This window comes from Gasterosteus aculeatus, chromosome 10, assembly GCF_964276395.1.
Source record: "Gasterosteus aculeatus chromosome 10, fGasAcu3.hap1.1, whole genome shotgun sequence".
NCBI classification, from domain to species: domain Eukaryota; kingdom Metazoa; phylum Chordata; class Actinopteri; order Perciformes; family Gasterosteidae; genus Gasterosteus; species Gasterosteus aculeatus.
Genome location: NC_135697.1, coordinates 18639770 through 18661755, shown reverse-complemented (window position 1 = coordinate 18661755; position 21986 = coordinate 18639770). Strand labels below are relative to the sequence as shown.

At 40.8% G+C, this 21986-nt stretch overlaps 1 protein-coding gene across 2 annotated transcripts; it reads left to right on the top strand.

Annotated features, from left to right (window-relative positions):
• Positions 1-6183: 6183 nt before the first annotated feature.
• Positions 6184-21952, top strand: LOC120826971 (uncharacterized). 2 transcript variants are annotated; one of them, XM_040189601.2, is made up of 25 exons: positions 6184-6254; positions 7282-7346; positions 7432-7497; positions 9900-9935; positions 10307-10357; positions 10944-10985; positions 12750-12809; positions 12898-12930; positions 13209-13241; positions 13684-13713; positions 13799-13858; positions 14654-14671; positions 14764-14835; positions 16128-16259; positions 16406-16459; positions 18970-18996; positions 19688-19726; positions 19839-19895; positions 19972-20004; positions 20114-20155; positions 20308-20373; positions 20449-20484; positions 20564-20599; positions 21050-21094; positions 21613-21952. In XM_040189601.2, exons 1-25 carry the CDS (start codon positions 6244-6246, stop codon positions 21645-21647), a joined length of 1179 nt encoding a protein of 392 aa, XP_040045535.2. In that variant the 5' UTR covers positions 6184-6243; the 3' UTR covers positions 21648-21952. The 2 variants fall into 2 exon arrangements, with proteins under 2 accessions (XP_040045535.2, XP_040045536.2); XM_040189602.2 differs by lacking the exon at positions 9900-9935.
• The last annotated feature ends 34 nt before the right edge of the window (positions 21953-21986 follow it).

The following is a 21986-nucleotide window of genomic DNA, read 5'->3' as shown; positions in this document are numbered from 1 at the left end:
GTCAAGAGGGCAGGTGGTCGGACGGTTACTAGGGTAAGAACTTGGTTAGGAGACAGGGGGGTGAAGGAGGGAAGTGAGGGCGATAGAGGTGAAGTTAGTGGGACACAAGTAGTAGGAGGTGGGTTTGAGAAAGAGGAGCGTATGTCAGCTATTTTCTTGGTAAAGTAGTTGACAAACTCTCCTGGAAGAAGGGGGGAGGGAGGGAGGGAGGAGGACTAGAGGGTTCAAGGAGGTTGAAGAAGAGAGAAAAGATTTTTTTGGTGTTAGAAAATGAAGTTTGAATTCTGGTGTGATGGTCTGCGGTAATCTTTTCTGGTGTGATGGTCTGCGGTAATCTTTCCCTCATTCTTCCTGATAATTCCAGCTTCATGTGGAGGAACAGCTAATAGCTTCTTAGCATCCAGTGCAGGCGGTATTGCAATGCATCATATTTTATTCTCTGGGTGGGAACTTGATGGTCTTTTATTTACCAGAGTAGCATCCAGAGTAGCAGGGAACGTAAGCTTTTTTGAAAACTCACCATATTTATGTGAATTTAGGTGAATAATGTGAGCAGTGCAAAATTAACTATGAATGCTGTCAGTCTCAAAACCTATAAATTAACATTTAAGAACACTTTTAACCCTGCATGAGGTCAATTACATCATTTCCACTAACGCACAATTCATTGAGACAAGTTACTACAGTGTTAATTTCGTCGACGAAAACTATGACGAAAATTTTTCGTTAACGAACCTTTTTTCCATGACTAAGACGAGACTAAGAAGGAAAGACGAAAACAGTCTTAAAAAATAAAAACTATGACTAAATCTATTCTAACTTTCGTTAACGAGACGAGACGAACATGTTGGTGGTTGACGAAGTCACGATACTTTTCCCCCCTAAATTCGCACGCAGCTGACAGACAACAGACAAACAAAGTACGGCGGTTATTAACGCGTCATGATGATGTCATCCACCAACCCAGAACGCTCACAGCGGTGCAGCGGTGGTTCTTGTGCACCGACTACGGACCGCGACGACTATTTTACGCTTCGGCGAGTTTGAATGTGGCTTCGTTGGTTTAGCGCCGCTGTCTCGGTTTAGCTGCCTGTTAGCAGGCTGAAGCCGCGCTGCTTCACAGAAACATGAAGACCCGTTTAAAGACTGTCGGACCTTTCTGCTCTGTTCTCTGGCGACGGCAGGCAGCGTTTTCTCGGTGGATGAGACGCTCCGTTACAAACACGTCTAACGTAATAAACTCATTGCAAGAAAATAATGTATTGCAACGATTGTAGGACGTTAAGGGGTCTCTTTTGTTGGGACGAGCAATTTCACAGTGGAAACAATAAATGACCATGAAGTTTCAAAAGCATTGCAAGTAAACAGACAAAGACAACAAAGTGTTGCGTTTAGATCCCTGGTCCTCATGAAGTTGTTACACCGTTGCCAATTTGTTAAATTGACTTGCAAATAAATGCTTTGCTATTTGTTAAAATCCAAATCCTTTCATGTAATGATTTTTCACATGTCATTTATATTCGCTCACACAAACACTTCAACCATTTGTTCTTGGCCCGGCTCCTCCGTCACATTTTACAACCCATTGTGGCCGCGAGTCAGAAAGTTTGCCGACCTGCTATAGACCTGTCCTAGGAGGGACATCTAATGGACAACCGAGTACCGCAAGGTAGACTATTATGCAGTTGTAGACACAACACAGGGGTCCCTGGGCCTGAGAAGGGAAGAAAAGGAGTTTAATATGGCTATTAAATGTGACTAAAACTAATTACATTTTAGTCTAGTTTTTGTCGACTAAAACTAGACTAAAATGTAATTAGTTTTCGTTGACGAAAACTAGACCAAAACAAAGAAGGATTAAATTGACTAAATGTGACTAAAACTAATATGCATTTTTCGTCTAAAGACTAAAACTAAGACTAAATCAAAAACAGCTGCCAAAATTAACACTGAGTTACTACCACTGTGTCTCATGTTAAACTACATGAAGACAAGTTAGTACTAGGGGTGTAACGATTCATTTTAACAACGATTCGATTTGAATCGCAATACAGGGTTGCCGATTCGATTCATGGACGATCTGGGTTAATTTAGAACGATTCGATTCGATTTGATTCAGTGACTTGAAATCGATTGAGTAACTTTACTGGACAGTGCAGGCAAAGTTTCCGAGATCCCTGTTGTTTCTTGTAAGGAAATCAGGTTTAAATTAATTATGGATATTATAAACAAGCAAACAACAATTAATGGCAAATGTATTAACCTTTTATTTGAATCAAGTGCCATTTTCAATGTAAACATTACTCAATAATTACACAATGTTTGGATCAATTTACAAAACCCCGGATTTTCAACCACATTGTAGGGTCGCATGTCTTTACACATAAACTGCAATGGTTACTGTGATGTTGAGTTTGGTGCTGGCGAGGGCGGAGGTGTCTGCAGAGTTGGAGTTACCTGCTGCTGCTGCAGCGGTGACGCTGTTAGAGGTCCTGACTGTCGGCGTTGTTTAATCCCACGGCGTCTTAGTAGATGGCTGGAAAGATTCGTCGTGTTTCCGTGGTTTTTTATTTGGCTTCTACATATTCTACAAACAGCGACCGACTTATTTAGAATACCTCCGTGTTTGCAAAAGCCAAAATGTTTCCACGCGCTGGATCGATGAGTTGGTTTGTAAATGTCTCGCTCGCAGTCGTCTCCTCCACGCTGTGTTTTGTTGTTGTTCAGAGTTTCGCGCGGCTGCCGCTGCGTACTGATGACGTCACAGACAGGCAGACTGAATCCAGTCACGTTTAACGTGTCTAAAGTGCTAAAAAACAAACAAACACACATCCATGGTGTTTTTGTACTTAAATCCAATGTGCAGTTTCCAAGTATCGATATCGATTATATCAATTATGTACCATTTCAATTGATTTGTAATCGATATATGTCGTCCGGAATGCCGATTTGCACAGATCGATTCAGTTGGATCGCAGGAATATAAATTGATTAATCGATTCAGTGAATGAATCTTTACACCCCTAGTTAGTACCATTGTGTACTCTTAAACTACATGGAGACACTCCATCATTTTAGTGAAAAAAGTTCATAAAATTGTTGAAGGTTTGATAACATTAAAACAAATTTGCCACAACGCAGATAAAAAAACCACACTTCAACATCGTGCAGGAAGGAAGATTGCAGGAAGCTCTAAATCAATAAAAGTGCGGCATTTTACCAACACTACTGGTTTAACAACAACACAGCCCATAACCAACATTCACCAACAAGTGTAGTGGAGGGGGAGGAGTCACGTTACCTGCTGCCACAGGTCGCTGGTATGGAAGACTGAGTCCTGAGATTGAGCAGATTAAGTTTCCCTCATACGATGAATGAAAACTGACCTTGGGTCATTAGAGGTCAACTGACTCTCTTCCACACACATCATGGAATAAGAAACAATGAAAAGGGGTGTGTATAGAATGTTCCTTTTTTTGGTGAGTTTCAGAGTGGAAAAGTTGATAGCTGGATATCTGTGAGAATAGATTTACCCGAACATGAGACATGCACCTGAGCAGAGGAGAAAGAAGTAAGATTCTAAGGATTCAGAAGTTACCTAAATATGAACTGCACCAACTGCAACAATGGAGCTATAATTATATAGTAATAAACTATTCATTAATCATATGATCATGCTATATTTTGATCCTGATACCAAATTATAGTGAATTGATGTCATTGAGGTGAGTCTCTCTCTCTGACTCTGGAACTGCGTTTTATTTCATGTGTGTTTTCTTGTTGATGACCCTATTTATTGTGTACAGGCAACACAGGCAGGTAATAATATGATACATTCAATACCACTGATATTCTGTAAAGTCATTATGTCTTACATTTTTATTTTCATTTCTTTTATATCTGCATAGTTTAGATTTGTGTAACTCTTGAGTCCCGCTGGGTTCACGTTACTCGCCTGTCCCACAGCTCTTGGTTTCAGTCAGACATCAGGATCAAAAGGTCCAGGTGAGTTGCAGTCATTCAGAACTGAGCCGGACCGACTATACCTCAAAGTACCCTTAATTCCTTCTCTGGACCTGATCCCAGAGTCCAACTCAGCTCCAGCTGGGTTCTGGTTTCAGGATGTGCTGCAGCAGACAGATGCAGACTCATGTTCTGCCCCGATTCCCACAGACAACAGGCAGCTCAAAGTACCACCTCAGAGGGTCAGTGGGTTCTGTAGCGTGTCACACTGAAAAGACGCCGCGTGATACACAGCCTGATGTACACAATGGAACACACAGATAAAACCTCAGCTGTGCTGGAAATTGATTTAAAAGAAACACACATACACACAAACGTACACTTGCACGGACATATGTGCACACACACGTAGACACACATACATTTACACACACACACATACAAATGTATATACACACACACACACACACACGTACGCTAACAAATAAATACATTTGCACGGTATACTTTTTGTGTAGTGTGTAGTCTATGTACACGCACACACTTATACACACACACACACACACACACGTGTACACACACATACACGCACACACATACAAATTTCTGTATAAACACACACATACACACATATACGCACACACACACATGCACACACGCGTACACACACATACAATGTATGTACACACACAAACATAAAAATGTATGTACACCCACATACGTGCACACACACACATACAAAATGTTGGTACACACACATACAAATATATGCACTCACACACACACATATGTATACACACACATACAGATGTATAATGGTACAGACACACAGACACGTACAATGGTAGTTTTGCTACACATTAACTGAATGTAACTGTAAGAATCTGTTTGACATATTAGAATGACTTTTGTTGGTGGAGACACTCCAGAAATTTACAGAACACAATATGCATTTTCTATGAAGTGAAGCAGTGTTGGAGGAACGACAGGAAGTGTGTGTAGGAAGGAAGGGGGGTGCTGATGGGAGGGGGGTATTACGGATCCAGTTCAGAGGAATGTTGGCAACTTGTAATCTGCAGCTCAATTTCCCTTTAATAAAGTTTCCTTTCTATATGTCCTCTAGGTTCGACCACACACAGTAACCAACAAACACACAATAACACACACTCACAAACACAGTAACACACACACATGGTAACCCAGGCACACACAGACAGACAGACACACACAGTAACACACACATACAAAGTAACACACACATGAAAATTCAGCTTGAATGTTGTGCTGTATGTTGTGCTGTATTTCTTCTTCATGACTCTCAGAAAAAGACTGTTTTACCAAAATTCAAGGTAATTCCCCTAATTTTGGGAGCAGGACCACGCTTCCAACGCGCCTTTACCATTATCCCCGTGAACACCTCCCTAACCCACTCTTCCCGTCCCGTTGACGCATTCCAAACCCCACTCTCCCAGCCCCCTTTTCACTCCCCTTTTTTTCGTAGGTTCCTGAAGCGGTTCGTCGTGCCCAGGCGCCATGCAGCTCCCCACAACCCATCCAACTAGATAGAATCGAGTCACAATCCTATCGCCCATGTCTCCCAAATAAAATTGTTAAACGCATTCAGTTTGTGGTGTGGTCCTTGCCAGTGAACTCCGTTTAAAAAAAACACCAATCCTAGTAAATGAGCAGGGTTTTCAATAGTGAAAACTATTGTTGAAGTATTTTTGGACATAAACATTAATTCACAAATATTTCTTTTGTACTTTACAAACACCTTTGACCCGTTTCTTCTGACATTTTGTGATTGGATAGGATAAACATAGAAACAATTGCTCATCTAATCATTGAATGAAGCTTTAAACCTTTCAGCACTAAACAAAAGGTATGAAAGTTGTGACTCATAGTATGTAGAGTAACGAGGACTCAACACAATAAACACAAACCAGCTCTACTGATCACGTTTGGTATATCAGAAATGTAGTAGTGGTAGTAGATTCAGTAGTAGTAGTAGTAGTAGTAGTAGTAGCAGCAGCACGTTGCAGTTGTAGTAATAGCATTTCTGGTAGATTCAGTAGTAGTAGCAGCAGAATGTTGCAGTATTAGTAGTAGCATTGGTAGTAGATTCGGTAGTAGTAGTAGTGGTAATAGTGTGTTGCAGTACTTTCATGTGTAGTAAATGCAGCCCCTCCCTCGTCTCTCTATAAATAGGAATGTGTGAAGGAGGAGCTGCACGTCTTTTTCTGCATCTCCTGTTCAACAGAAAGAATCTTAAACATCAGCATGCTGCCAACGTGAGTTATACTTTATATTAATAATGATGCTAAGAATAATACTGTCAATGCCTTTATTACTACAGGTACTGGTACTGCACCTGTAATCTTGTGAAATCTTGTGTAATATTCTGCACTATTGTATCAAAACCAAAGTAGTACAATACTATAATACTGCACTAGTTTCGTAATAACTCAAAACTGTAAATCATCCTTACTACTGTAGTAATACACAGTGTAATACTCTGTAGTACTGTAGTTTACTGTCGTACTACTTATATTACAGTAGTTATATAAAAATACTGTCATAATTTTCAGTTTTCTATCTATTCTATCTATCTGGGGTCGTCGTGGCGCAGGGGTTAGAGAAGGTGTGCTGGGAAGCACAAGGTTGTTGGTTCGATTCCAGGCTGCCCCATGTTCCATGTCGAAGTGTCCCTGAGCAAGACACCTAACCCCTAATTGCTCCCCGGGCAAAAATGTGAAAAGCCATGGGTTTAAAGTGTAATGTAAGTCGCTTTGGATAAAAGCGTCTGCTAAATGACATGTAATGTAATGTAATTCCAAAGTACTCTAGCACTACTGTAGTTATATTAAAGTCATGTTATTCTACTGTAGTAATACAAAAGTATTTTGATACTCCATACTGTAGTTTTACCATAAATCTATTGTAGTAATACTAAATTAAAATCCTAATCTGCACTTTTGTAGTAATACTTTTACTATTCTGACTCTCCCTAATGTCATTACTGCACAACTTTGCTCTGTTGTAATGCTAAAGTACTCCAACACAGTAGTAAGACAAAAATACTCCAACACAGTTGTAATACTAGTACAAGTAAGTACAAGTAAGTACTCTTTTTTGCTTTTACTGATGTGATAGTCAGAGGAAGTCAAAATATGTATTTGTAAAGACCTTAAAACAGGGTTTGGCTAGTGTGGAAATGTATTAATATTTTCAATTGACTCTAACTGATTATTAGTCTTTATTGTGTACAACAGAAGGCCAATCATTGACTTCCACCATCCGTCTGCTCTGTTATGACAGTAACCTGTTCATTGTGTCGCTGGTCCTCTTTCTGGCAACAACTGTTTCCATGGCTCCCGTGGAGGGTATTCATTCTCATATCTCTCACATCTTCTCTGGTCTAAATGTCACCTTTTCTAAGATTCAACAGAGATTTGTTGTGTTCTCCAGAGAAGGAGCAGGAGGAGGTGGAGGTGGAGGCCACAGAAGAGGGGGAGCTGTCAGAGGAGGAGGAGGGTAGGCATGCGTCTCTGTGGGTGTAAAAGAGTAAAAGAGTGTGAAAACGGCTTTTATTTTGAAAAGAAAGCTTCCTTATAATTCATATAAACTGTTTGAGTAGGAGAGACAAACATACTTTTAGAGAAAGCTTCTACAAAGTTTAGATATACACATTAAGTAGGAGGTGAACCTGTTTTTATTTTGAAATGATAGCTTCTCTAAAGGAAATTATGCTTTTATTTTGAAAAAACTGTTTCTGTACGGATTACATCAGGGGTCCCCAACCTTTTTTTTACCTCATGGACCGGTTTCATGTCAGAAGGTATTTCGAGGACCGGTCTAGAAAATAAATGCAATGCCAACACGGGGTAGTTATCGTTGACGCTTGGCAAATATGTCAAGAGGGACAAGCACATGTAGTGGAGAAAATCCGGTCATTTTAAAGAAAAAAAAAAATGGTGGTTGGGGATAACCCTGGTTTACATAACCTGTTTGAGTAAAAGAGAGGGTTTTGAAAAAAGGTCTGATACTCTAAATCAGGAGTATTCAACTAAAATGTGAAGAGGTCCAGTTAGAGAAAATTTCTAGAAGCAAAGGTCCAGAGGATCATAATGTGACTATTTAGGGTGATTAAATAGAGTGTAGTTGTATCAAAATCTTCATTTAATCAATACACAACTAACCAATCAAATGAATTTAGTACGATTATAAAACTCTTTTGACAATATTTATTGCTACGTAACAAAGAACTGAACATATATGTGTGACTGCAAATATAAATAATGTTCTCTCGATTAACAAAATTTAAAAAAATTAAAAAATGTGAAAATGTCTGCATATTCAAGTGCTTCAATTCAGAAAAAATAAAATAACGGGACGATAAACTTGAATTACCCCTTTTCTGCTTCACATTTGGACTTGACAGTATGAGCAAATGATAAATAGTAAAGTGGGAGAATTAAGATCTAGTTTTTCCTGCCAGGATGTTAAACCTGGGCCTGAATGCATCAGGGCCGTTCTCCTCCTCACGTGGAGGAGCTCATTGCGCCTCATGATGGCGTTTCAACGGGTTCTGAGCATATGAGACACTGGTTTAGTCCTGCAGTGGGAAGTATGAACAGAAACCGTCTATTCAGGATTAAATGCTCTACTTTCGCTCCACTTTTCTCCCCCCCCCCATTTGTTCCTAATTTTCCTCACTCTTTCTCTTGCTTTTTCCATCCCACTCGTCTTTTTCTTAAATTTCGCCATCTTTCCTTTTCTTCCTACCATCTTTTTTTTGTCATTTGCCGCTACCTCTCTCGTCTGTCCACAGTATTGAGACGATATCATCCTGCCTGGAATGTCAAGACCCGATTAGTCGAGTAGTATCACGTGGGATAGTTTAACTCGAATGCAATTGGTCTGTGCTTTAAGTCCAAAGCTGCGTCAGTCGAAAAGTGTCACGTTTAAATCACAACCATCTTTTTATAGCTTTTGGTCCGGGTCCGGATGGGCCGGCTTCTGGGTCCAGATCCGAGCCGCAGTCCGCCAGTTAGTGACCTCTGCTCTAAATGATAATTGATCATAGTTTGATATACCAAGTTACCAATACTGTATATCATGGCGTGTCATTTGAGTCGTTTCATTTGACTCTGCTGTTCAATCAGCTTCCACATGACTCCTAGACACTTCACTTTTCAATTACATTACTCTGACACACTTTACTCATCAATCAGATGACTCCTACACACTTCATTCATCAATAGCATGAGTCCTAGACACGTCACCCTTCAATTGAAGTAATCTTACACACTTCATTCATCAATCTCATGACTCCTATGCACTTTATTTTCCAGGTGGGACGAGTTGGAGGATGTGGCCGCTAATTTTTCATCAAATTAGCTCAATGTTCTTGTTTTGGGATTGTCACGCAGCAAGCAAGCAATGAGGGAAGTAACAGGAAGTGGGTTATATATTATTCAGCAAAATACTAGAAGTGGTAAATAATTCCGAACTCCTCTTTATTTTATTGCTGCAATGTGACATTAAAAGGTTTGACATAATTAAATTTAAAGATGATAATGCGGTATGAGAGGGAGTTTCACTTAGGCACTTAGCATACTAGTCTGAAGGTGTGTTATGTGCATTTAAATATGTAATATAATATCACGTGTGGCAATAAAGACAAAGACCAGAAATGTAAAGTCAAAGAGACCAAAACAAAGGTGTCAGAAAATTGTATCATAAGAGATGAATACAAAGTCAGCAAAAAACAATGATTTAGGTGGGAAAATGTTATGTCATGGTCAAAGTGACATATAACAATTTAAAAAAAGGCAAGGAACAAAAAGATCATATTCTTTATCATTCCAATATGTAAAATGTTGTCAAAATATCTTTAATTAGATAAATACATTTTAAATGTTTTTCCTTTCCAGATGATGATGACTCCAAGAGTCAGGATAAGATTGAGGGTGAGACACTAAAACACACTGTGACCTTCGACCTCTAACTCCCAACGTAAACCTGCATAAACACCACCAACATTTAAATGAAACAGGTGACCTTATTAATGAAAATATTTAAATAAAGATCTTAGTTTTCAGACTCAGAGTTATTAAATACAAGGCACTGGACAATCATAACAACCTATTCATTTCACAAATTTCTATGAATTGAAGACTTCTTATTCGGCTTTCCTTCTGAGTGATTCTTTGCTCCATTTAATGCCACTGATGCCCTCACCCATTGATTATATCTTTAATAAACGTTCTTCATCTGATTGAAACAAGTTATATTCATCTTCGACATATGACACTCTGTCTTCCTCCTTCCCATTCTGCAGGAGTTGCTGGCGAGCGGCAGACCACCACAGCGGCGGCATCTGGCGGTTCAGGTGAGTCGACCATGATCAGACTTTGGTTCATGTTTCCTTTAATTTGACTGGGGGGGGGGTACCCTGAGGGTTAACCTAATTCAGTCAGAGCCACATCCTGAAGTCTTAGCAGCCTGCACAGTAATCCTGATTCTGCAGTTCTTCAGTTGTTACGGCAGGTCTCTTATTAATGCTGCAGGTTTCAGGATAAAACAAATTAGTCCTGTGTTGAAGCCATGTTTTCCCCGCTGACTGGCCATACAGACTAGTTCACTGGTTATGTTCATGTTGACTCTGTATTCAACTTTCCTTGTGGCCTCCTTCTGATTCAAATATTTGTGTTCACATTTGTATTTGTTCATAGCAGTTATTGTCAGCAGGATTGTATATGTCAGTTATGAGAAGGTGAGCTATGTTCAACATTGAAATCAACCTAAGTCACATTCCTTGTGTTCTTATTCTCAGATTCTGATCAACTAGAGACACAGTTCTAGCTTATATTATATCCCTCTGGATGATGACAAACCTTGTGAGCCAATAGTGTGGATCAACACTTAATGCTGAATGTTTTGTTTGATCGCATCACAACTGGGTTTTTTCACTGCAGGTGTTGCAGCAGCTATGTCGTCTAACATTCAGGATATGAGCGGTGAGATATCTGACATATTTTATAACTAGTCCCTAGGACATGAATCAATAGAAGATTAATATGTATAACCATAACGGTTACTGGTGCCAATGCACGCTGGTACCCAAAAACATGACTGAGACACAGATGGATCAATATAACAATATATATAAAATATAAAGTTGGAAATAACACCATCTAGTTTGGGGAGTCTAGATCTTCATAAAAACAAGTTATTTTGTTTTGGGGGGAGAGCAGCATGGATCACAAAGAAGTACATTCAATGTTATTTCTACTCTAAACACCATAAAATGATTGCAGTTAAAAGGGGATTTTCTACAAAATCAAAGAGTTTGACACCATATAAAAAGCCGGCCACTGGGAGGGTCGTCAGGGTCCAGCTGGTTCCTCTGGTTTAGCCGCTTGTCTCTCCTAGGGCTCTTCTTACTTTTATGGACATCGCCGCCTGTTGTTCCCATGGCCTCCTCTCATCTGTGGTCACTTCTAGTGCTCTCTTTGTCGTGCTTCATTTCCCGGTGTTCGCTCTGCCCACGCTGTGCTTCCCTCTCTCGCTCTGCCCTCCCTGGATGTGTTGCCTGTCTTATTAGATTAGATTCAACTTTATTGTCATTGCACAGAGTACATGTACTGAGACAACAAAATGCAGTTTAGCAGCCAACCAGAAGTGTGAGAGCAGATAAAGTGCAAAGTATATATAAATAAATGTACAGTGTGAAATATACATTGAAGTATCAGTATATACATTAAGCAGCAGGGTTGTAAATATGAATTACAAGGTAGTGCAAGTTGTGCAAATATGGCATAATTGTGCAAATACGGCATAATAATAAGTGCAGAATGTTCAGCAGCTGGAAGGTCATGTGTCAATGGGAGGGGGGCAGGGGCAGCAGGGTGACAGCAGCAGGGAAGAAGCTGTTCCTGAACCTGCTGGCCCAGGTTAGTTATATAATGGCCGCGGTAATTGGAATCCAGCCGGGAGAGAGGGGAGATATGCCAAAAATGCAAATAAAACAACTCTTGCTAAAAATCAATAAAACAATCTCGACATGTCTCGATGTTCAGCAAGGGTCAAAACCGGAATATCAGTCAGTAGGAAAACAAATCCAGAGGGGAAGGCATAGAGTCCAGTGCTGTGGACAGGCATGTTGGAACCAGGAGGACAGTAAAACAGGAGAACAAATCTGTGGTCGTGCAAGGTCAGAACAAACAGATAACAGGCTAATAGGATTTAAATGGGCTTAAATGTGAGTGGCTGATGGGGGGATGTGCCGCAGGTGAAAAGGGCCAGGAGGGCCAGCTGAGGGTAATGAGCTGATCATTTTAGGAGTCAGAAAACATGCAGCTGAACAAACTAGGATATGATCAAATGGATGATAAACTCATGAGTCATATAAGATGAATATATATTATATCCCTAACCTTCAACACAGGGGGTCCCCAACCTTTTTTGCCTCATGGACCATTTTTCATGTTTGGACGATATTTTGCAGACCGGTCTTGGAGGTGTGGTGGATAAACACAACAAAATAACCGGCCGACAAAGTATTCTTTTTGTGGTGCAGCCAAATTGTAATCCTGAACTTTAACATATTACTTATATCTATGAATCTGTCACAATAATGTCATAACTTTATATACAGAAGACACAAATATTAATTTTTTAATACACATTTTTACATGTCACTTTTTTCAACTGACGCTTTTATCTAAAGCGACTTACTATAAGTGCATTTCAACTAGATGACGGTTTGGGTTCATTTGCAGCTTCCAGCAGTCAGTCAGCGGGAGGTGTGGGGAATTATGGAACAGCGGGAAGTTCTGCAGGTAAACTAAAAACGTTTTATCAAAGTATAAACTAGTTCATATTTGTATCAAAAGCTGATGTAAATATATTTATTACATTTTTTTTCAGGTCATGGAAGTGAATCTTCGATGGACTCAGAAGGTACCTTTTACTTCCTGTTCATGACTCATCATCAAACATTATCGGTCGCATGACTCAACAAATTTTAACACTTCGTTGAAATGAAATTCTGTATCACTGTATGCATTTAATTGTATTCATAAGTTTTCTTATAATTGGATAAGGAAAGTATTATTAACTACAGTGTTTATTGATTGATGAAGAAGCCTGTTTAATTAATCAGAGCTGAAAAAACTATTTTTAAATTGTTCTTGTTCAAAGTTTTTTGTTTGTCGTTTGTCGTTTTTGTTTTTCAATAGCTGGAGTTGAGAGCAGCTCAACAACACAAACAGGTAATCAATAAACACCATAATCCTAAAAGGGTAATAAATAATCAATACATTTACAATCACATCCAGGTAATCAACATATTCATAATCACAACCAGGTAATCAATAAATAAACAAATCCATAATCACAACCAGGTAATCAAAAATCAATACATCTATAATCACAACCTTTTAATTAATAATAAATAAATTAATCGAAACATGACGTCCAAGGAAAGAGTATTTTAGATTTTAACCTAAAAAAAACAGCGTGGTAAAAGTATGAAGTCCAAAGGTCGGTAGACAGACAGGTAGAAAGACAGGTAGGTAAACAGGTAAGTTGACACACAGACGGGTTGTTAGGTAGACAGGTAGGGAAGCAACAATATCTTTGTTTTACATGATGATATTACAGCCACAGAGTCGATCTGTAAACGAGAGTTTCTGCATCTTTTTGTTTCTGCAGGTTCTGACGGAGTGGACTCAGAGTCCAACGGTAAATACATTAAATACACACACATACACTCACTGAGAAAAATTAAAAGAGTTTCAAATGAGTTCAATTGGTCTGTATTTTTTAGGTAACGGACAGAAACTGATGAATGGAGGGGATGTAGGGGGCGGAGCTGACAGTCAGACAGGTAAGTTGCAGAGGGCGGGGGTAGAGGTGGGAACCAAATTAAATCAAAGTAAGTAAAGTTTGGTCAGTTTACTAACTGATCTGTCTCTTCATCCACCTGTCACTCTTTATTTCCCTCTGTGTCTACCTCTACCTCGTTGTATACGTACCTGTTTCTCTCTATATTTAACTGTCGGTCTACTTGATCCGTCTCTTTTCTACCTGAAGAACAAGAACAAAACTTAAACACATATGTAGAATAATGAAAAGAATAAAATCATTAAGAACCGGCTAAATTGAACTTATAAGCACCTCAGATACTACTAAAATCACACTGTACTCACAAAGTGAGTATATAAATTCACACATGAACTAATACAGTACAGAATGAGAACACCTTGAAACATCCTTAATCCTGTAGTGACTGTGAAACAAAAAAATAAAACATTTAGAAACACTGTCACTGTGGTAAGTACAGAATTGTAAAAATAAGTATGAACGGAGACTGTTGAAGGAGAGACAGAAAATGTGTTCAAAATGGGACAGAAAGTACAAAGATGAGACAACAAGAAGTGACGGAAAGGAGAGAGCCAAGATGTAGTACACAGCCTGTGTATGCCAGGAATCTTTTATTATTTTTTACCCTAAATACACTTTTATCACCATGCCAATGAAGTGGAACGACGCTGTTTGTCTCAACTTCCAACATTTTAAAAATTTGAGCGTTATTATTACAGTGTGATGATAGAAGGTAACAATTACTTTATATATTGACTTTATATTAAGTTTAAGACAAACTATCCTGTTTTTTTCTTAGGTCCGCTGGATTCCACAGGTGCGTTTCTTCATACTCCTCTATGATGTTTATTACGGATAAGTTTTGATCATCTGTATCATTGATCAGTGTGGTTGTTGTTCATGTTCTAGTGATGAGTTCGGGTGTGACAGCAGCTCAGTCTGTGGATAAGAGCAGCGGTTTCAGTCTGGACTCTCTTTCAGGTATTGATCCAATAAAAGGGATAATGTGACTAATTGGGACCTATTAATATCAACTGTCAAAAGCCCCACAGAAAAACTTTTAATATAAATAAATGCGGCGGTCCAATCCCTGGCCTACGTGTCCCATGTCGAAGTGTCCCTGAGCAATACACCTAACCCCTAACTTCTCCCTCGGTGGCCTTACAGCAGTGTGCTGCTGTCTCGGGATTAATGAAGGATGCTTTCTTCTTCCTTCTTCTTCTTCTTAATTCACTACGAAGTGGTAAAGATGGTCTTTTTCAAAGCATTTCTTGCAGTAAAAATGGCCTTATTGGTTTTTCATCCCGAATGTCTATTAATCGAATAAATCTGAAACAGCCTTTACTGTTTTTTTCTTTTTTATAATGTTTTTGTATAAAAGGATGAGGAACACCAACAGGACGTCTTAAGACCTCAAATTGTCAGCAGCAGTTTCACTGTAATAGACTGTTTATTTTCCCCAAAACCCAAATTTGCCTCAAACGGCTTTACAATCCATACACATGATATCCTCCGACCTCTGACTTTCAACCCTTGTCAAGAACAGGAAGGAAAAAGTAAGAAACTTCCGAGGTCAACAGAGGAAAGATCCATTGCCAATCTTCCCCCTCACGACCACCTCTGGGACACTTTGACATGGAGCAGCACCCTGCAGTTACTGGCACATGCTTTTTACTCCATGCGCCACGGTCGCCCCCAAACTGGGATCGATCTGATGTATACAACTTAAACCAGCGGCCTTTTAATACCAATCAAATGATGTAGTCTCTGCAACAGGATACAATGACAATACAATACAACAAACCACTTTTTTTGTAGAAAGTGACATCACTGATTTGCAACAGATTTCTCAAGGATCTTAGAGGGGAAGGGAAGATAATACATAGGTCTATAGATAGCCAACACCTGTGGAGAAAGAGAAGGTTTTTAAGAAAGGTTGAAGCTACCTTGAAGGACTATGGTAAATGTCCTGTCAGCAAAGACAGATTCATAACATCTTCTCTTTAAAAGTTTAATTGACACATGCAAAAGACATATATAATTGATGTAATAAGATGAATCAACGTAGTCCTTACTGATGCTGGTTTGAAGAGGAACTTGTTGATGGATTCAGTTTTAAATCTTGACATGTACATGACAAGTACAGGAAGTGATGTCACTTGGGTCTGAACATGGAGACTCTTGGTATTATCTTTGATGGCAGTAATCATGAAGAGATGAGGAAGATAAAACTAACCTGTTTCTTCTCCCCTGCCATTGTCCTGATTGTGAAGATCCTGCTTATCACTCTGACATCCGCATCAACCAATCAGGACCAGACCACAGCTCTTTGAGCTCAGCGCCCGACCAATCACATTCCAGCTCTTTCTCTGTCTCAGGCTTCTCCCACTTTGCAGTCCAGGGGGGTTAGTACAACAAAAAGTTTACTCTGAAGCTCAAGGAAGATTTTTACTGTGTAAACGGATAATTTTTTTCTGAAATTACAAAAAACTTTTATTCATTTACTCAAGTTTCAAATAATATATATACTGTTTCTGTTTTTCGCCATCAGATGTAGCAGATTCATCATCTTCATCCCACAGTGAAGCTCAAAGAGTACAGACAGGTGAGCAAGCACACCTGTACGCACCTGTATCCTGCCAGTACACCCATTTCCACCTCTGTACTGACCTGTATTTACCTTTACACAAGTGGCAAACGTACTTACCTGTACTCAACTGTACACACCTGTATGCACATCAAGTCACCTGTGCACACCAAAAAGACCGAAAGCTACCACCTAGTGAATCCCTGGATTTTATTAGAACAAATATATGAGAATTAAAATCAACCTTTTCGACGTAAAATGACACCTATACTTTAATGATTTATATTACATTACATGTCATTTAGCTGACGCTTTTATCCAAAGCGACTTACAATAAGTGCATTCAACCATAGGGTACAAACTCAGAAGAACAAGAAACAAGAAAGTGCATTTTCCTCAAATAAGCCAATTTACAATTTGCTATAGATGGCGTTATAAGTACAATTTAAGTGCATCAATTTGTTAGTCTTTTAGTCGAGGTAGAGTCTGAAGAGGTGTGTCTTTAGTCTGAAGATGTGAAGGCTCTCTGCGGTCCTGATGTCTTCAGAGAGCTCGTTCCACCATTTCGGAGCAGAACAGCAAAGAGTCGTGATCTAGTCGAGTGTTTTGCTCTCAGTGAGGAGGAACAAGCAGTTTATCACATGCAGAGCGGAGAGTGCAGGTCGGGATGTCGGGTTGGACCAGGTCCTGGATGTAAGCTGGACCCCATCCATTCACAGCATGGTACGTGAGCACCATGTTTAGAACTGGATGAGCCACCGGTACCAGTGAAGAGAGCGGAGGAGTGGAGGAGTGTGGGAGAACTGCTGCATTCTGGTTGAGCTGCAGAGGTGGAATGGTGGTTGCAGGAGAGAGTTACAGTAGTCCAGGAGGGAGATGACAAGAGCCTGAATCAGTACCTGGGCAACCATTTATAGAGACATGCTTGGAACTAAAGTACACCCTGATAGTTGTGACACTAATACAACATACTACGTTTTTTTGTAGTATTAGAACCAGAATTACTGGAATCAGGAATCTCGATCATTTATTACCAAAAAATGTCATACAAGGAATTTTACTTGGCGGTTGGTGCATAACATCAGACAGTAGGACAATGGACAACAAGACAGATAAGACAACACAGTGCAAGAGGGATTTAAATTAAAAATAAAAGTTTAAAAAGTAAATAAAATAAGTGTTTGTGTGGTCTTGTGAGATCTTGGTCCTGATTGACCTCAACCTCCTGCCAGGGGCACAAACAGGTTTTGTCCGGGGTGAGAGGGGTCGGCTACAATCTTTTTAGCTCGCTTCAGGGTCCTGGAGGGACGGCAGATTGCTGCCGATCACCCTCTCTGCAGAACGGAGGACACGCTGCAGCCTGCCCTTGTCCTTGGCTGTGGCTGCAGCGTACCAGACGGTGATGGAGGAGCAGAGGATGGACTCAATGATGGCTGTGTAGAAGTGGACCGTCATCGTCATTGGCAGGTTGAATTTCTTCAGCTGCCTCAGGAAGAACAACCTCTGCGGAGCCTTCTTGGTGATGGAGCTGATGTTCAGCTCCCACTTGAGGTCCTGGGTGATGATGGAGCCCAGGAAACGGAAGGAATCCACAATAGTGACGGGGGAGTCACACAGGGTGATGGGGGAGGGTGGGACTCTGTTCCTCCTGAAATCCACAACCATCTCCACTGTCTTTAGAGCGTTGAGCTCCAGGTTGTTCTGGCTGCACCACGACACCCGATGGTCAGACTCCACCTGTAGGCGGACTCGTCCCCACCAGAGATCAGTCCAATGAGGGTGGTGTCATCCGCAAACTTCAGGAGCTTGACGGACTGGTGCCTGGAGGTGCAGCTGTTGGTGTACAAGAAGAGAAGAGGGGAAAGAATGCAGCCTTGGGGGGAACCGGTGCTGATGGTCCGAGAGGCTGAGACATGTTTCCCAGCTTCACGTGCTGCTTCCTGTCAGACAGGAAGTCTGTGATCCACCTGCAGGTGGAGTCGGGCACGTGCACCTGGGAGAGTTTGTCCTGCAGCAGAGACGGGATGATGGTGTTGAAGGCAGAGCTGAAGTCCACAAACAGGATCCTGGTGTAGGTCCCTGGGGAGTCCAGATGCTGGAGGATGTAGTGGAGGGCCATGTTGGCAGCACCATCTACAGGTCTGTTCACTCTGTAGGCGAACTGCAGTGTCCAGGAGGGGGTCGGTGAGGGTTTTCAGGTGGGTCAGGACTAGCCGTTCAAAAGACTTCATGACTACAGAGGTCAGGGCGACGGGCCTGTAGTCATTGAGTCCTGTGATCCTGGGCCTCTTGGGAACAGGAATGATGGTGGAGGCCTTGAAGCAGGCTGGTACGTGGCATGTCTCCAGGGAGGTGTTGAAGATGTCTGTGAACACCGGAGACAGCTGGTCAGCACAATACTTCAGTCCGGACCGGCTGCTTTGCGATTGTACTACTTTAGTATTATATCACTCTCACTTCATAAATTATATGTTAACTAAATTAATTAATAAGCCTACAGTTTATATATTTTTTATGTGTGCTCACAGACGGAGCCGACCTACCCAACACTAACGGTAAGATTTCATTGTATTCTTCTCTCACAAACAATTATTGATCATTCGATAGGGTTGCAACCTTTAGTACAGAAAAATAAGGGACGCTATGGCCGACAGGGGGAGGGTCGACGACGACGGAGCCGACGGGTGGTCCAATAGTCCCGCCCTCCTCTGACTCTGATTGGTTCATTTCAGGTTCACGGCTAATCAAACCAACGATGGTAGCGAGTATTACCCAATAGGGGGCCGAATGGATGCTGCAATGACAACAGCTCGGAAAATACGGGACAAACCGGACGTGTTATTCTATTCTCAAATACGGGACGATTCCGTATTTTAAGGGACGGGTGGCAACCCTATCACTGGAGGCTTTGGTTATATTAAGTCATACATCCCACTTCCATGTATTTCATTCACACTTTCAATCGTAACTCATTTTATATTAACACTTTTCACTGGCAATAAACTATCTTTGCAAAAGGAGTTTTATCCCCATTGTAAATGGGGATAAATCTACTGACCGAACATCTTGACACTGAACCACGAATATGCAAAAAATGTCTTTTCTCATTTCACTTTACCAATTTTAACAATGTTGGTCGTGTCGATTTCATGAACGATCCCCCCCCCAATCAATAAAGTATGGCCACGAAATGATGAGTCTGAGCGTGTTGAAGGCTGTGATTGGCTGACAGTTTGTGTTCCTAAGGAATCGGTCGACAGACTTTGCTGACGAACACAAACGGAGGTAAACTTTCTTACTACTTACTTTCCAACTTAAATTGACTTGATTATCAGTCCACAATAAATTAAATGAAAACAATTGCCTGAAGTCATTAATTCATTTATGGATGAATTAGAGGTTCTGGTAATGTCAGCAAGTGGAGCGGAGTCCGGTCTTCACACCGAGCTCACAGGTGAGAGAGAAATGATGAGGAAGATATCAATACATTGATCAACATAAAGCTGACTGTGTTTTATTATTGGTTACAGCGTCAGGTCTTGGACTTCAGCCAAATGTCACAGGTAAGAGTTTTTGCTATGGAGACCACACAATATGGCTTAATGTTTGGTTTACTTGCAAGCTCTAAAGTCACCTTTGGCCCTCACTTCCTGTAACATTATCATGTTACAGTGTCGCCCCTCGCTGTCCTCCACACAGACACACTGCCCTCAGGTAGACTGCCTGTTCAGCTGTCTGACATACACAACTGTCTGACAGACATACACTTTTCTGTCTGTTAATCTGTCTGACGCACAATTCTGTCTGTTTACCCCTCTGTCATCTATTCATCTGTCTCATAGCCTGTTGTTTCATTATTTTTTAAGTTTCGCATGGGTACTCCCACACAGAGCTGGTTAGCATGGCAACAGACTCCACAGGGACATACACAGGTAAGGTCCACCATCCAACATGGCTGACGGACAGGTCGGCGGTCAAACCTATAGTCAAACTGCTTGTTTTTGCAGTTTCAGCAGATCCAACAGGAACTCCATTTGACTTCAGTAAGTTACACTTATTTACACTGTTTTAGTGTGCGATACAGTAGAAACTGTTAATCCCCTTTGTGTGTATCTATGACAGGTCATCCAGCTGTGACGGATCACACACAGATGGCTGGTAAGTTTTACAAATTTTGTGGTTGGAACCAATCGTGTGCGTGCTTACGTGTGTGTGTGTGTGTGTGTGTGTGTGGAAGAGGAGCAGCTTTAAGTCAGGCTAGTTAATAAGTGTTTATAGTGGTGGCCCATGGAGTAGAGAGGGTACGCTGGGAACCGCAAGGTTGGCAGTTCAAACCCTGGCTGCACCATGTCCCATGTTGAAGTGTCCCTGAGCAAGACACCATACCCCTTATTGCAATAGCATTAACTAATCTGTTTAATGGATAGCGTTACATAGTTTTAAGGGTTGCTATTAACTCATCTCCTTTCATTAGCTAGTCTTGTTCAGGTTTGCATTAGTCTGGCGTAACTCGTCTCCTTCAGGTTCTTTGTTACATTTCCTCTTTCCTGAGATCAGGTGCTGAAGCCTTGTTCTTTCTCTTCTCTTGGTTCTGCTTGCTCTCTGCAGGTCAAGTCACTGAACAGTACTACCCATCTGGTCAGGGTCCTGAAGGTTCGTAAGCATGATCTGACGTCTTTATGAGGACATGTCTCTCAGCCACTGATGTATTTATGGTGTAGGGACAGACTGCTATGTGGGAAGCTGTCTAATGGCTCCTCCTCTTTGGTATTCTGGAAACACCTTTGGAGGATTAGATGAGTTCTTCCAGGACACTGACGACTTCATAGAGCTGAACAGCTATAACGCCTCAAACACTACCGTCCCAAATACTACTGCCCAAACTCTACCGTCCCACACACTACTGTCCCAAACCCCCCCCCCTGTAGCTTACCGAACACTACCGTACCACATCCTACATACCAAATGCCGTCGTACCATACACTACCGTACTGAACGCTGCTGTACAAAATCCCATCGTAGCAGACCCCAGAGTTAAGCAAAGTTTAGCTAACCAACAAATCATTTCTGTTCAATGTCATTAATGATAATTAATGGAAATGCTCGTTTTCAAATTTTAACTTGTACAGTAAATATGTGTAAAGAGCTCAGTCTTATTCTGGGGTTTTCAGGTACAAAAAATGTGGAATTGGAGGATACCTGCTGACTTCCACATAAAGCCGCAAGTTCGATTCCTGCGCTACAGCTTCCAGTGTACCGACAAATCAGCAATGCCGAGGAAATCAACCCCCTTCCACTAGCCGTAGGCCACGCCCACTGAGTGCCAGCAACTCATTGGTGTTTTTTTTTTAATATTTAAAATGTGGAATTCTGTTTATAGAATTGTATTTTGTCTTAGAAAAAAATTATGGAAAAAAAATTTCAGCTAATTTTTCCATGTTTCTGATTTGACTTCCTCTTCACAATCAGGATTGTAAACTTCTACAATAAATGTCTATTTCGAACATTAAACTAAGTGTCTTTTAGTTTCTGTATGATATTGATA